Genomic DNA, 16,120 nt, shown 5'->3' with positions numbered 1-16,120 from the left:
TCAATTTTGGCGGGAAACATGTGGAGGCGACGAATGCACGTGGTGAGCGGACAGGGGGCCGCTGTGACGTCAAACTCGACAAGTTGCAACGTGTCCAGCGAAATATGTTTACGACGTGGGAGCGATCACTGGGCTCACCCCCCGCGCTAGTGGCTGGCCGCCTCACGTGACAGGCGTAGGTAGTGTCTCCGCGTGCTGGCCAGGGGGTGGCGAGGATTTGAACTAATTCAGTTGGAGTGCGGACGTCGTGGTGACTGCACTGCGATATCAAAGATGTGTGTGCTGACTGTGTTGGAGAACAAGTGATGACCGTACTGCTTGAAATAAAGTCTTCAGTCCCTTCCCCCCCTGAAAAATCAAGGGACGTGAATTACGTTACTATAAGTGCAGTATATTATTTGGCACGATTATGATAGGTTACCAGTGAAAAAAAAAGATAAGTGACGGAGAAAGCTCGTACATGTGATCAATTATGGTGTTGGGGATTTCAACTTGTGATAGATTTTTGTTATGGATGTAAGGAGAATGGCTTTCTCACCGAGAAAATCGGACATCTTGAATTAATAATACATGATAATAATACATAGAAGTACAGTTTTCGAGAGAATATCGTGTTGGAATTTGAATTTGGCGCAATTTTCTAGTGGAGGTAGGCCTATAATAACGAATGATAATGAATGGCAATGAATGATAATGAATGATAATGAATGACAATGAATGATAATGAATGACAATGAATGATAATGGATGTTAATAAATGATAATGAATGATAATGAATGTTAATGAATGATAATCAATAATAAAGACAAGTACGGTCTTTGCATGCATTATCCTGTTGGAATTCAAACTTCCCGCCATTTTTTCTTGAGTTTAGGTTAGTGGACGTAGCACAATTGGACTATTTTCCAGCCAAAAGCCGCCATCTTGGATGACGTCATGCGCTGTTGCCAAGTCTACATGCCGCCATCTTGGATGACGTCATCGCCGCCATCTTTAATAAATTTGGCAACAATGGAGAGTGGGGTGACACGCCCCTTGTCCCCCTACTGGAATATTTACTTCGTTTTCTTTGGTGAAGGAATTTCGAAATGCTATGTAACTCTGCTTTGGCAGAACTTTCGTCTTCAGTATTTCCATTCCTGTCGCGCAGAGAAGGCATCGTCTTCCCGCTGGCATACTGCACATATGACCAGAATTCTCTGGATTTCGTGGCAGGTTTCGAGAGAAAATGTGGAAACTACTATAAGCGTCTCGAATCGAAGTGCGCGTAAATTTCGAGCTTCTGTAAAAGATCGCTAATCTTGGAGATTTTGCGCCCGTTTAAATATGGCGTGTTTTTTTCGTTGTTTCTGCAACAGTGTTCTAACGTGTTTTGTGTAGCAAGGAGGATCAGATCTGTCGTTTGTTAATTTATTTGGTATAAATCTCTCAACTGCTGCCGTTACTATTTCTTTTAATTCAAGCCGCATCTGGTCTACTGGAGCGACAGAAGCGACCGACAGCGAGCGACGGCTTCAGGCGACAAAACACAACCGCTGATATAGTTACGGAAGTGTCCTACATGGGCGACATCCGTGGCGCTGCCGGTCCTCTGCTACAACTGGCGACGTTAGAATTCAAACGTGTCTGAATCTCGTCGCTGCAGCCTGCGCGGCAGAGAGAGCTACAGCCACGTGTATTCTATCATCCGGTTTTAAGAAAACTATTCGGTGAAAAAATTTTGTCCGTCCGCATGTTATAGCTTGATATCTTTGCTGATAATGGTCTGAATTTATTTCGTTATTCGTAATAGTTACTGTGATGCACGAAACTGAGTATATGGCTGCACGAAAATTTTAAGAATTTGTAGAGGTAAAATCACACTACGTAGACTATCCGTATAGGTCATTTAAGGCCATACATTATTGCGTGTTAAATGTAACCAATATATCTAAATTGTATTTAAAGTTGAGACCGGATTGATATCTCTTTTTGTTCTATCCGCGGATGAGTCGCTCGCGGCGCGTCCGAATCCTTCCTGCGCTTCTGGAATCAAGTGGTCATACAAATCGTCGTATCTCATAAACGGTTGAAGATATCGAAAGGACGGTTTTTGGAAAAGACAGCACGCAGAAATGACTATTTTATCATATGATTAACACTCGATACGTTTTTGTAAACGCATGAGCAGAGCGTAAACAAGACTCCGTATAAACTGCACCATGCGGTTTTGTCCGGTTTTTCATAGCCAAACAAAGTGGGAGAAACAGGCAGCGTGAGGTCTATTTTTGCATGAAAACATTTAACTGCTTGAAAGTAATCAGGGTAATTAAGGAAAATTTATTAATGATTATAGGAATAATTGAAATATTTCACGAAAAGCTGCTGCCAGGCTGTGTAAATGGAATGTCAAAAAGTTCATCTGTTCACGGCCAGCTATTTCGCACATAAAAAGATACAGTGGTGCGGTACGCAAATGTCAAAGAGGCTTTCTTCGAATCAAGTACCACAGTTAGGATTTCCGAGAACAGAAGACGCCAGGAAGACAATCGAGGAGTCAGAAAGATCATGCTTTGTGAATAACGCTTGAAAACAAAGAACGAAAGAAATCGGTCAAATAGTTTGTGAAATGATTTGTGTAAAAGAAATAAATAGACCAGAAAAACGTTCTACATCTCTTTGAATGATGCTCGAAATCATGAACGGAAAATGAGGTGCATCAAATGTTTCCCTAATATTTTTTATTTCATACTTTTAGACAAATCATTTCATAAAACGTTTAACTTTCTTTTCAAAAAGTTTTTATCGTTCACTTTTACGTACTGTTTATATTAACTGAAACGCTTGGCCTTAATACTGGCTGCTGATGAATTACGTTCGGAACATCAATTGTCTGTAAAATTTTATCGCTGTTCATTGTAATTTATTGAGAATTTAATGTGTGTGATATACTGGGATAGGTATGTATACAGTTAAAGAGCAAGTACTTTGGCACGACCTTGTAAATATACTTAGTGACGCAGTGTAAACAGTATACACAAAACTTAGCATACGAAATTGTAGCTGAGTCAGTTAAAATATATGAGATCACTGGGATCGCACCCACGACCCTTTCCTACGAGTAGTTACAAACTGGGAACGCTAGCGTTACATCACAGCTCACTTTCTATTAGCACTCGTCGTTCTTGTTATTTACGGTAGTCTATCATTCTTCCGCATTTATCAGCTGTTACAAGTTTTTGATCATGTAATATTCGTCTTTACTTTATTGATGAGATAGTCGAATGCTCCTCTGCTCATTCATGTATAATTGAAGAATTGTCTGGTGATCATCTCCATGAAGATTCCGTCCTTTGTAAATTTCATGCACAGCATTCCTTTCCGCTATATCTTCCTACGCAAAGCTATGTAGCCTTGGTCTCGAGCTACAGTATTCCACCGTTTAGGAGCGCCGTTTTAAAGAAACAGCTGGTCGGCTCTCAGCAGCCATCTTGTAGCGCGACAGGGTCGCTCGCACGCAGGGCATCCGAGCTTTTCGCCCTGTACTGCTGCTTGTCGCTGCAGTGTCGCGTATCGAGGAGTCCCTCGCTGTCGGTCGCTTCTGACGCTTACGCTGGACCCGGAAGGAGTGGAGACTGTCTCTCACAAAGGCTTCCAGTGACATCGTATCCGCTTTTTTGAATACGTATATTTCTCGTTTATTTTAGGGGGATTTTTTTGGGGATGACAATATTCAGTTTCGCTACGACAACCCTAGGTTCACTAATCCCTGTAAGCGTTTCGATGGTTGCTATTAGTTCAGGATTATTTGTTGTTAAAAGGTCAAGTGTGTTTTCACATCCGTTTACTATTCGCTTGGGCTCATGAACTAACTGCTCGAAGTAATTTTCAGATAATGCATTTAGCACAATTTCGGATGATGTTTTATGCGTACCTCCGGATTTAAACATGTATTTTCGCCAACATATCGATGGTAAATTAAAGTCACCACCGACTATAATTGTATGAGTCGGGTACCTTCTTGAAATTAAACTCAAGTTTTCTTTGAACCTGTCATCTGAATTGGAAGGTCGGTAAAAGGATCCAGTTATTTTATTCCGGTTGGCAAGAATGACCTCTACCCATACTAACTCACAGGAACTATCTACTTCAATTTCGCGACCAGATAAACTACTTCTAACAGCAACAAACACGCACCACCAACTGTGTTTAGCCTATCCTTTCGGAACACTGTTAGATTTTCGCAAAAATTTCGGCTTGTCTCCGGCTTTAGCCAACTTTCAGTGGCTATAACGATTTGAGAATCAGTGCTTTCCATTAGCGCTTGCAGCTCTGGTACTGTCCCAACACAGTTACGACAATTTACAAGTGTTTTACCGATGGTTCTTCCTGTGTTCGGCCTGCACCCTTTGAGACTGAAACCCTTTTTGCGTTTGCCGAGACCCTCTAACCCAAAAAACCGCCCAGTCCACGCCACACAGTCCCTGCTACCCGTGTAGCCGCCTCCTGCGTGTAGTGGACACCTGACCTATTCAGCGGAACCCGACACTCAACCACTTTATGGCGCAAGTCGAGGAATCTGCAGCCTACGCGGTCGCAGAATCGTTTGACCCTCTGATTCAGATCCTCCACTCGGCTCTGCACCAGAGGTCCGCAGTCGGTCCTGTCGACTATGCTGCAAATGGTCAGGTCTGCTTTCATCTTGCAAGCAAGACTGGCAGCCTTTACCGCTTCCGTTAGCCGCTCACTGGTATGTCTGGATTCGTGGTTTCCTGTCAGAAAGGTCACAGTTCGTAATAAATGACGGAACCTATCGAGTAAAAGAGAAGTAATATCTGGGATTGTTACAGACTCTCTGCCGCTCCTGATCTACACGAACTATTATTTAGTGGACAATTTGAGCAGTCGTCTTAGACTGTCTGCAGATGATGCTGTCATTTGCCGTCTTGTAAAGTAATAGATGAGCAAAACGAATTGCAAAATGATTTAGACAAGACATCTGCATGGTGCAAAAAGTGACAATTGACTCTAAATAATGAAAAGTGTAAAGTCACCCACAAGAGTACTAGAAGGTATCCTCTAAATTTCGGTTACAAGACAAATCACACAAACCTAAAAACTGAAAATTCAACTAAATACTAGGGATTACAGCTACAAATAACTTAAAAGTGAAACTATCACATAGCTAGTGTTGTAGGGATAGCAAACCAGGGACTACGATTTGGCAGTACACTTAGAAAATATAACACGTCTGTTAAGGAGACGTGTTACATTGCGCTTGTCCGCCCTCTTCAAGAGTACTGCTGTAATGGTGTGAGATCCGCATCATATAGGATTCACAGAGAACATGGAAAAAGTTCGAAGAAGGGCAGCTACCTGTGTATTATCGCGAAAAGCCATAGATATGATAGACGAATCGTGGTGGCTGTCAAACAAAGGCGTTTTTCAATCACCAATTTTATCCTCAAGAGTGTGAAACCATTTTGTTGGCGCCCATTTACATAGGGAGAAATGATCTGTCATAATAAAATCAGAGAAATCAGAGCGCGCATGGAATGGTTTAAGTATTCGCTTCCCTGGGCACTGTTCGAGATTGGAACGGCATAGAAGTAGCTGCAATGTGGTTCGATGAACCCTCTGCCGAGCACTTAATTGTGAATTCCAGAGTTATTATGTAGATGAAGATGAACTGACCCCTGAAGCAGGCCGTTATTTAGAGTCCTCCATCTGCTAGCTTGTTCATTCACCAACTCCTTAAAGTGCCTTTCAGAGAGCATGTTGTTCATTAGTAATGTCACCTTTTGATATGGACCGATTTCAATAAACTTCGACATCAATTCCTCCCTCCACAAGTGTCAAAGCTGCCATAAGAGCCACAAAAACTGTAGCCGGATGCAGAACCCGCTGAATCCAGCTTCTGTTAGATTATCAATGGCACGACGTGATCACAACAGCTGCTCTGTTTCCTAAAGCCAGCTTGTTCGACAGGGACGATTTGCTCAGTGGACTCTAGAATGCGATTTAAAGAAAGCCTTTCTAGCAGCGATGCTGGTCAACAGAGAGAAGAACCGGTTCCGTCTTAGCCTGCTTGAAAAGCTTTTTCCGGTCCTCAGAATCTCACTGAAAAATTCAGTGAGCCACAATTTTAAGTTCCGATGGATTTAAGACTCTCTGAATGTACGCCATCGTAACAAACAGCTTTATTTACTTTAGCATATCCAAGGCTACATCAAGTTCCTCAATGCACAAGCCATGAGTGGGCTGGATGTGGTTTTAGATGGGACCTCTTTATGTACAATTCATTTTTCTGGTTTAGTATCTGTGCCTCGTCTTTTTTAGTTTTCTAAGTCGTCTTTGGCCTGGATGCAACAGCGCTGGCATTAATGTGTGTGACTGATTTACAACCGTGAATCTGTACCAAGTTCTTTTATAAGGTTCCCGACTTTCCAACTAGAATGTGTACAGCTGTATCCTGCCGTCGTTGTCTGCCACTTCAATTTTCTGTACTTGTTGAGAGCTGTCAATAGGTTATCAACTGTCCCGTCATTTTCAGATTCTTAATATTTAGCATATAACTCATTGATTTCTTGAGACCAACCGAGATGTACTCCTTCCGAAAACCACGTGGAGCACATTGGGTTAATCGTCCCATAGATCTTTCATAACTGAATGAAATTGGGAGAATACATTGAACGGTACTCTCAAGTCCTCGTTGAAACAGTTCCCAGTTAGCAAGTTGAAAATTCCATCGAGACTGAGGGACGCAGGTGACTCTAGAAGAATTTCAGTCCCGTGATGAATTATGACTGTCCTATTCTTGTTGTGTCGGAAACACTTGATGACTTTTCGTTGTATGGTGTCGTTACGTCCAAATTTAGATATGATGCACAAATCACGAGAATAATCCTTCAGCTGGCTACCAGATCAGAATGTTCTTGGATCTCTAACGTTTACACTGGCTGGGGCGCTAAGTATTCGTCCATCCATTTTTCAATAGCTCCGTCGCTGTTGTGTGCTAAAACATAGCTACAGCAATGTGGATGGAACAAATTAAAACCAATATGCGTATTTATGATGTCTGCTTAAACTTTGTGATCTAGAGTTTCTAATGGTCTTCAAACATAAATAACTTGAAGGTCAATAGTTTTGCCTTTGCCTGCTAGCTTTATTTCCCATCGCTACGACTGTAATCTAGAGTGCAGCGTGCTTAAGTATCACAAAAAATTGGTATTACCTGGTATTAGAAACATTTAAGGTGATTGTTAAGAAATTATTGTTTTTAATTTAATATTACGGCAGAAGAAAAGAAAATATTTCTTCTCGGTAGTTAAGGCTATAATGATATACGAGTGGGTAGCAGAGGAACATTTCGAAAGAAGCGCGCACAATAAAATACCTTGTAAGAAACTTACCAATTTTTACTACATTTGAAACAAGCGGCAAACGTTAGAATGAAATGAGGAAGGAAGTTAATTGGAAATTCAGTAGCTAATAAATGAAACAGAACGCGGATAATTAGATCGAAGCTTATTCATGAGACTAAATTGAGTCAGTGACAATCGAAGGCTCGAGCTAAGCAGTAAGACAGAAAAGGGAAGTGGCAGACAACGACGGCAGGATTCAGCTGTACACATCCTAGTTGGAAAGTCGGGAACCTGATAAAAGGACTTGGTGCAGATTCATGGTTGTAAATCAGTCACACACATGAAGTGGTGACCAACACTACTCGAAGCTTACTGAAAGACTTGTACTGTTTCTTCAGTGAGCTATTGTGTGTAGCGATGAGGGTGATAAATTTCACCTATTTGGCAGTACCAACAATCATTTCTATCAATACAAATACTACAGACACTCCTCATTTGCAACTTAATGAAGATGAAACATTAGACTCTCACACAATTTGCTACGCACACTCTGAGTTTGAAATTTATATGTGAGTACTAGTTCAATCACGGACGCAGTCAGTGGGCAGCACAAATTATTGACTGAAATATAAATCATTTAAGAAAAAATTGAAGAAATGGTCGGACAAATCAACGAATTATCCTAGTGCAGAGCACTGAGTGTGTCACAAATTTTTCTCCTTTCCTAATTTTAGAAGTAAATATTAAAAATTCGATAATAGAACACTTCAGAATAATTGTTCAATTCTGTTTTATTTTCATATTTCTAGTTTCAGTTAAATTTGTTATGTTAATTTTCAAAGGGACTCTTAGTCCTTGTCGTCTGTCTTCTGACTGATCCGATGCGCTCTTGCACGACTTCCTCTCCTGTGGCAACATACTCAAACTCCTTAAGCATTTGATATATATAGTCTGGTTAATTTTTACCCTCTACAGCTCCCTCAACTACGATGGGAGTTATTCCCTGATGTGCTAACACGTATCCTATCATCATGTCCGTTCTACCTTTCATTGTTTTCCACCTATTACTTCCTGGACGATTGTTCGGAGAACCTCCTCTTTCATTACCTTATCAGTTCACGTAATTTTCAACAACTTTCTGCAGCACCACATGTGGAAAGTTTCGCTTATCTTCTTTTCCGTTTTTCCCACGGTGCACGATTCACTTGCAGCTGCTGCCATGCTTTTACGTGTAGCTCAGGAATTTCGATTTCAAATGTGGTGCTAGTTGACGCAGCCTGTGACCGTGCGTCCAGACACGGCAGGTCCTCTGCGTCATTGTGACGGGTATCGACGTCGGCCCGCCTTCCCACGATGCCGCCCGCTACTTACAGGACGCTTTGGCGGCCACACGCCCGTGAGGTCGCAGTCCGGCACCACCACCGGCAGTGCTCGTTTAAGGGGCCGACTAGTGCTGTGTCCCGTGAGCGTATAAGGGTAAACCAAATTCTTTGAAATATGTCCTGGATGTCCTGGAACTAATACAGGATATAACTGCTTCTGTGGTATGAAAACAGTAAGTTACCCCATCTTGCCCCAACAGTAAAAAAAACAGTATGTCAACGAGTGAATTATGCTTAATAATCTACTCTCGTCATTTTGAAATTGGCTGCAATAGTAACGAGTACTGTAATTGTGACTGAAATGTGGCACCTATTAAATTCTAAGATAAGAGGTTTCACATTTAGATTATGTTCTGTAGTTTTAGAGACTTGGTAGTTTCTACTCCGTGTCTTTTATCGTCTGAGTAGACTATTGAATAGAGTTTCTGGATTGAGTCTGATGAGGCAGACCTGTCACCACGATATTTCTGCTGAGAACCGATCAGCCACGTTCAAGCGTAACGAATGCGAGTCGAAATATCGTCGCAACGTCTCCTCCACCCCGACAGCAATTCGGAACCTTCGAGGAATGTTCATTACGGCGGATTGGGCTATTGCTATAGGGTGTGGATTGTATGAGTTACACGTTGGGATTGTTGTCAAAATGTTGGCGGCGAGATACTTACAGAGGAAGGTGAAGTAGGAGGCGGAGTGGCAGATGAACTTGATGAAGGGCTTGCGCATCGTCTGGCCGAAGCGGGAGTGCGGCGCGACGACGTACATGAACGAGAAGAGCGGGAACAGGATGCCGATGCGCACGATCTCCAGCGCCTGCAGCACCATGTTCTTGCGCCGGAAGCCGGGCAGCCCCTCGTACCAGATGGACGCCAGCAGCTGCTGCACGTTCGGGTGCGCCACGAACTGCAACAGGGGGGCCACACCTACTAGCGCCCGATTAAGTGTGCAACACCATTATCGTAAACCATTAAAACGTACATCATATATTCTAATGATCTTCTGTGCAAAACAAAACCTGAACGGCATTCACGATCGCGTCAGGTTTACGATGGAAGTGGAGACAGACGGTACGTTCGCCGAAAAAACCAATGTGCACCACCTCCGTACTGTGTACAGAAAACCCAGACCCACGGATCGTCATCTACACGCTCCCAGCGATCACCATTCGGCACAAAAACGTGGAGTTCTGTCACTGTTCGGGCCCCCAGCAAAAAAAAAAACGACAGTTCGTGAATACTGTGAAGGGTGACCTAGGGGTGAGAACGCCTGTTACGTACAAGATACCACGTCAGTGTGGCTATACTAACTCAGGCAATCAGTAGGCACTGTAGAGCAACGCCAGACAGAAGACGAGAGGGCTACGCTATCCTGAAAAATCAGCCGTCGCAGAGCACTCTCTACAACATCGACACCGGATTATGTCATGATGAGGATGAAAGAACTTTGGTACGGAATTATAGAAAAAAAACAGTAAAAAAACCAAATCCGAAAACATCAGTAAGGACGGCGATCTGCGGATCACCACAGCCTGTGATGTGGCCGTCACTAGGTTGAAGTGGATGTGGCAGGTGTTACTGTATCTGGCGAGGAAGTGCACGTCACTGACTTCACAGCCAGCAATGGGCCTATGTGACGGTAAGCCCACGATAGCACAGCACTCGTTTACCACTTGACAATGGCCAATGAGAGCTCAGTCGAAAGCCCGTGGGATTTTAACCACCTCAAATGGCTGGAAGCCTGAGAAGATTTTAACAAAGAAAAGGAAGCTAAATAAGGTAGAGGACAACACAGCTATACCTTTAAAAAAATTCAGTTCGAGGCGACCGTTAACTTTTCGAAATGGCAAGCAATAGCTGTGGTGTCAAATATCGATACGAACCCGCGGGTGTCGTGAAGCTGGTAACGTCTGGCAGTGACAGCGGTCACGGGGGATCCGGCAGACCCAATGCTGCGCCACAACTCCGGCGCACTCGGAGCCTCTCGGCTACGATACTGTCCTCCGTGCCTATTAAAGCGACCCTCACCGTTACTGACTTTGTGATAGCTGGACAATGTTTCTTGCTGCATTATTTGTATCTTTGTTCACTCGGAAAAATACGAGTTAAGTAAGTGTTGTGTTTGCTGTGTTATCTCGTTCGCTTATCATTTCTGTTCCTATTCAACTTTCCTATGACGACGGTTGCCACTCCACTTTTGTAGCCTACATCTTCTTACCGTTGTGTACAAAGTCGTACACACCGGCAGCAAATAGCGCCAGCAGCTCCAGTCGATGTGCTCGAAATGTTTGAAGGGCTGGGCACTTGCAATAGAAGTCGGGTAGCAGCTGGGATAACCTTGCTACTGGACTGCCAGGGCTTCTCCACAGGGTGGCCCGCCTCCCGGAAGTGAGATGTGTGTGCAGAAGCGATTCCAGTGAGCCTGCTCCCACTGTGGAAAGGCGGGCAGGTGAGGTGCAGCAGGCCAGGGCAGGGATTCCTCTGCAGCCGGCGTGGCCCTCACGCCGCGTGCCACCGACGCATAGTACCGAGGCAGGGCTGTGCTGCTGCTGAGCGGGCCAGCAAGTCGGTTTAGTTACTTCTCTCTCCTCCCGCAAGGATACACCTCCCTCCGCCGCCAGATACTGGCCGTTCACCATCCGATCAGCAACCGTCAGCAACCTATTAGCGGACGTTAATATGGCGTGTGTTCGCCCTTTGGCCTTATGCTGGCGTGAACTCCTCTGGGTACACTTTCAGTGAGCTGTCCCAGTGTCTGGAGAATTGGCAGAAACCAGGAGGCTGGCGACTGCAGAGAAGTTGACATTTTGTCTCATCCCGAAGATGTTTCACTGGGTTGCGGTCAGGGCTCAGAGAAGCTACTCATTTAAAAAAAAAATTGTTCAAATGTGTGTCATATCTCGTGGGACTTAACTGCTAAGCCCATCAGTCCCTAAGCTTACACACTACTTAACCTACATTATCCTAAGGACAAACACACACACCCATGCCCGAGGGACGACTCGAACGTCCGCCAGGACCAGCCGCGCAGTCCATGACAGCAGCGCCTCAGACTGCTCGGCTAATCCCGCGCGGCAATACTCCATTTCATGAATGTTATTTTCCACAGACCAATGTTGCACAGATGCTGGTTGATGACAGCGTGCTTTGTCGTGTTAATACAGGTATCCCCCAAATTGTTGCTCTACTATTGCACTCTTTGTTGCCTATTAGCTAATAACTTTCTCTTGCGTGTGACATATAGGAATCATGAAAGCAGTAAAGAGAGGAGACAAGCAAGACAGTACACATTTCTTCAATCCTTAGATCCCAGCTTTTTTTTCCTCTATAATCTTGCTACAGTTTTACAAGGTATGCTTTCCTTTCTGCCAAATAATCTATTACTCTTCAAAATTTGTCAAACGTTGTTTAATACTCAAAACGCCGTTGATACGAACAGTACCCAAGACTCGTGTGGTTTCTCCATTTGATGACGTCTATTTTGTCACCGTCTGCTAGATAAAACGAAATAGGCCTTTCTAATATTGCAGCAGTTGTAACACATGCTAAATAAGCGACGTTATTTTGGAACCAGTAGTTATTTTTATCTACCTCATTTACAGAAATAACATGACAGAATATAATTTACGAAGTGCCAATATCAAATCATAATTAAACCTATTACAAGCAAAAAGTTTTATTTTAGGAAATAATTTTAAAGTTTTCTCATATGCTCCAGATTCTCAAGCATGAGATCGAAAAGTGTAAGGTGGCAGAATAAGTGAAGGTCACATTCGCACCTTACATGAGAGCTTTATACATTGCAATGGGAAACTGTATATGAAACCTAACTTAATTCGGTGGTTATGAGCATATTTGCCTATCAATATGTAATGCAAAAAGGGATGACACTCAATCGACGGTAATTAACACACCGTTCCTATATAATGCATGTCTATGAGCAGAAGGTGTAACAAGCAGTGAGAGGCATTTTAGTTTGGAATTCGGAGGGGCGAGAGCAGAGGCAAGGCCACTCCAAGGGAGATACAATGGAAATCACTAGAAGGGGCGTCCCAAGCCAGGTCAACGACCGACCACGTCACTCAGAAGGGGGGAGAGAGTTAACGGGCCGCCTGAGGAAGGACAGGAAAGAAAGCTGTTAAAAACTGCGTTTCAGAATTCAAAATGGATACTAACAAGACCAGTGACGCATTTTCGATCATGTGTCCAGTGAGTGGTACACACGTGAGAGACAATGTATGCATTTTGACGTCTGGCGCGGCCACAAAACGTACTAGCAAGGAGCAAAGAACTGAACTTTAGACTCAGTTTAATGGTAGGGCCCTTGCGATTGGTAGAGAGAGTTTCCACAAAATAAGAGGAACGCTCCTATTGGTCGAATAAAGCTGTGACATGAAGAATGGAAGAACCCAGGTGGGGAGACAGTTCACCTATGAGAAAGACAAGACGGAAATTTTGAGGGGGAGTCTTCTCTGAATTGGCGTAGGTGCAGAACGGAGCGCATAACAGTCTGTACGACGCAGAAAAGAAATTTGGGTGAATACTGCGTTCATAGCAGCTGACATCCAGCTAGAAATCAGCTGTAGCACTGTTTAGCTCCAACTGTGGGGAAACGAACCAGCCAATCAGTTGATTGTTCTTGCGAGAACTGAGAGGGCATTATAATATGCACTCTGCTCCAGCCAGGCACATGTATGTAGCCATATTCTAAGACTAAGTTGAATACATGTTTTCTCGCATAACGAGAAACATAGGGAGAGTTTATGCTGAAAAAAGTCAGCAAAGATTTTAATATATTTTTATAGAAATTTGAGAGGGAGAGGCCAGCCTAGCAGACGACAGCTCATTACAGATTAAGGTAAATATCGCGTGCAGATAAGTAAACTTGTTGGTTCACCAGCTTGCGTCCACTGTAAACTCGAGTGAACTTGGGTAATCTTTTGCTCAATTTGTCACATTACTAACCATCCACCATAGACTTGAATTTCATTCTAAAAATACTACTGAACTTTGAACCGGAATCGGATGATTTAGTGTAGTACTGACCAACATCATAACGAAATCGTAAGAATAATTTTGTAAAGAAACTTCTAGTTAAACTTTAATATTGTCGTCTTTAGGATAATTTAACTCTCTGAGAGTTAATATTTAATATTGTTGTGTTTAGGATTATTTCACTTTTTGATGTTGATGAGATGCGTTATCCTGAAATCTGTTTTAACACTGTCACATTGCCGGCCGAAGTGGCCGTGCGGTTAAAGGCGCTGCAGTCTGGAACCGCAAGACCGCTACGGTCGCAGGTTCGAATCCTGCCTCGGGCATGGATGTTTGTGATGTCCTTAGGTTAGTTAGGTTTAACTAGTTCTAAGTTCTAGGGGACTAATGACCTCAGCAGTTGAGTCTCATAGTGCTCAGAGCCATTTGAACCATTTTGAACTGTCACATTGTAACCTGTGTAAAAGCGTGTACACAGTTGTCCTCAGCCATAGAATAAGAAAAACCGAATATATCACCATATAAATGGTGACCCTGCCAGGGTGGCAATTGATCTGCCTGGATGGCATTTAGTCAAATTAGTATAAAATAAAAAATCTTGAATTTTGAAAAAACATTTTTTTGTGTTGTTGTTTTGTGACGAGGTTAACCAATGAATGTAAATGTATAGTGTTCAGAATACAGCAAATGTGTGATCAAAAGCGTAGAAAAGTTGTATTAACAAGCAGAAGAATATTTGTCATTGTGTAGAAGTGGCTTGTGCATGACCTTGCTGTCGCGCGCAAGCTGTTCAGGGCGTTCTTGAGTTGGGTTGAAATTCCACAAACAGTGAACGGCGTTGCTAATGGTGTGTGCATAATCTAAGAAACTTTCTATGATAATTTGGACTTTCTATGGTATTTTGGAAACGGGTAAGATCATATAACTTGATGTTGACGAGATCACAGCAATACGAGAAAGACAGAGGTTTGTGAGACGACCAGAGATGGCGGAAAGCCGGAGAGTGTGATACCAATCGTGAAACTGCTACCGTTCCCTCTGCACTGTCACTACGTTCCGTTCCGTGACTCGCACTTGATACTTTTCGTTCTACATCAATCTCTATCATGTCAAGATCTACAGTTTGAGGTCAAAATCTCTGTGCTGTCAAGATCTACAGTTTGACTTGAAACTATAGATCTTGACGGGATAGAGATTGATGTACAACAGAATGTATCAAGTGCGAGCCACGGAACGGAACTTAGTGCAGTGACAATGGTAGCAGTTTCACGATTGGTATCACAGTCGGAGAATGCACAAAAACGAACTAATGACGAATCTAGTGCGTCAGAAATAGAGTCAGAGGACGACAACTTCGGTATGTTGAACCGAATATAGTAATTTTGAACCAAACGGCACAGTTTACTACAGAAAGAACGTATGCAAGCGCGTCTGCAATATGCACAGAAGTCGATGAAACGCCACGTTAAAGACGCGAACGGCAAAATTTTAATCAAATGGTGACAGGTGACGATGGCGAAGAGTCAGTGTGTCTGCAATATTAAAGAAACCGCCGATTTAAAAATCAGAAACAGCAAATTTAAAATTAGAAACAAATGCGGGGTTAACGAATTTAAAAGCAGAAACAAATGCAACGTTAAAAGCTTAAACGGCGAATTTAAAAACAGAAACAACTACTGCATTAAATAGTCTCCAATTTGAAACTTACGCTGGGTTCGAAAAAGTCCGCGTAATTCAGCAAAAACTACGAACAGAAGTCAATGAACAATTTACTGAAATCCGGAAAGAGGCGAGAGACACGCGCGAATTGATTCAATCGTTAATGGCTGACCAGAAAAAGATGCGTTCTGACGTTGACCAGGTGCAGGATGCGGTGTCTAACGTTAATCAAAGAGTGGATAAGTTAGCACTTAAGACGTCTAGTAAGGCGCAACAAATCGTGCAAGAATTCAATGTCGGAAAACGTGTCACACGAGCCGCATTAAAGCGATTCGACACACGCATTGAAAAGATAGTCTCGAAAAATCGGAAAGAGTATAAAGACTTTCGTACAGAATTGAAACAGTGTATCGAGAATCGTACAGAAAACAGTAGCGAAGCAACGGAATCGGTGGTATCATCCGACATAGTCATGAACAGAAATCCAGAAATAAACAAGTCAGTTGCGCAATCTTCCGTAGCAGTAGCAGAACCACAAAAACGTCATGAAATTCCAGTCGTATATCCCCGATGAACCATGGACCTTGCCGTTGGTGGAGAGGCTTGCGTGCCTCAGCGCTGCAGATAGCCGTACCGTAGGTGCAACCGCAACAGAGTGGTTTCTGTTGAGAGGCCAGACAAACGTGTGGTTCCTGAAGAGGGGCAGCAGCCTTTTCAGTAGTTGCAGGGGCAACAGTCTGGATGATT

General features: G+C 43.1%; 1 protein-coding gene across 1 annotated transcript in view; it reads right to left on the bottom strand.

The window, feature by feature from the left end:
* Window positions 1–16,120, bottom strand: part of LOC124605243 (transient receptor potential-gamma protein-like) — a 454,685-nt gene that overhangs the window by 333,447 nt on the left and 105,118 nt on the right. The window contains exon 4 of the mRNA XM_047136797.1: window positions 9,392–9,626. Coding sequence (XP_046992753.1) covers window positions 9,392–9,626 — 235 coding nt within the window. The remainder of the gene's footprint in view (window positions 1–9,391; window positions 9,627–16,120) is intronic.

This window comes from Schistocerca americana, chromosome 3 (genome assembly GCF_021461395.2).
Source record: "Schistocerca americana isolate TAMUIC-IGC-003095 chromosome 3, iqSchAmer2.1, whole genome shotgun sequence".
NCBI lineage: Eukaryota > Metazoa > Arthropoda > Insecta > Orthoptera > Acrididae > Schistocerca > Schistocerca americana.
Note: the sequence above shows the minus strand (reverse complement) of the source record. Positions and strands in the feature narration are given on the sequence as shown.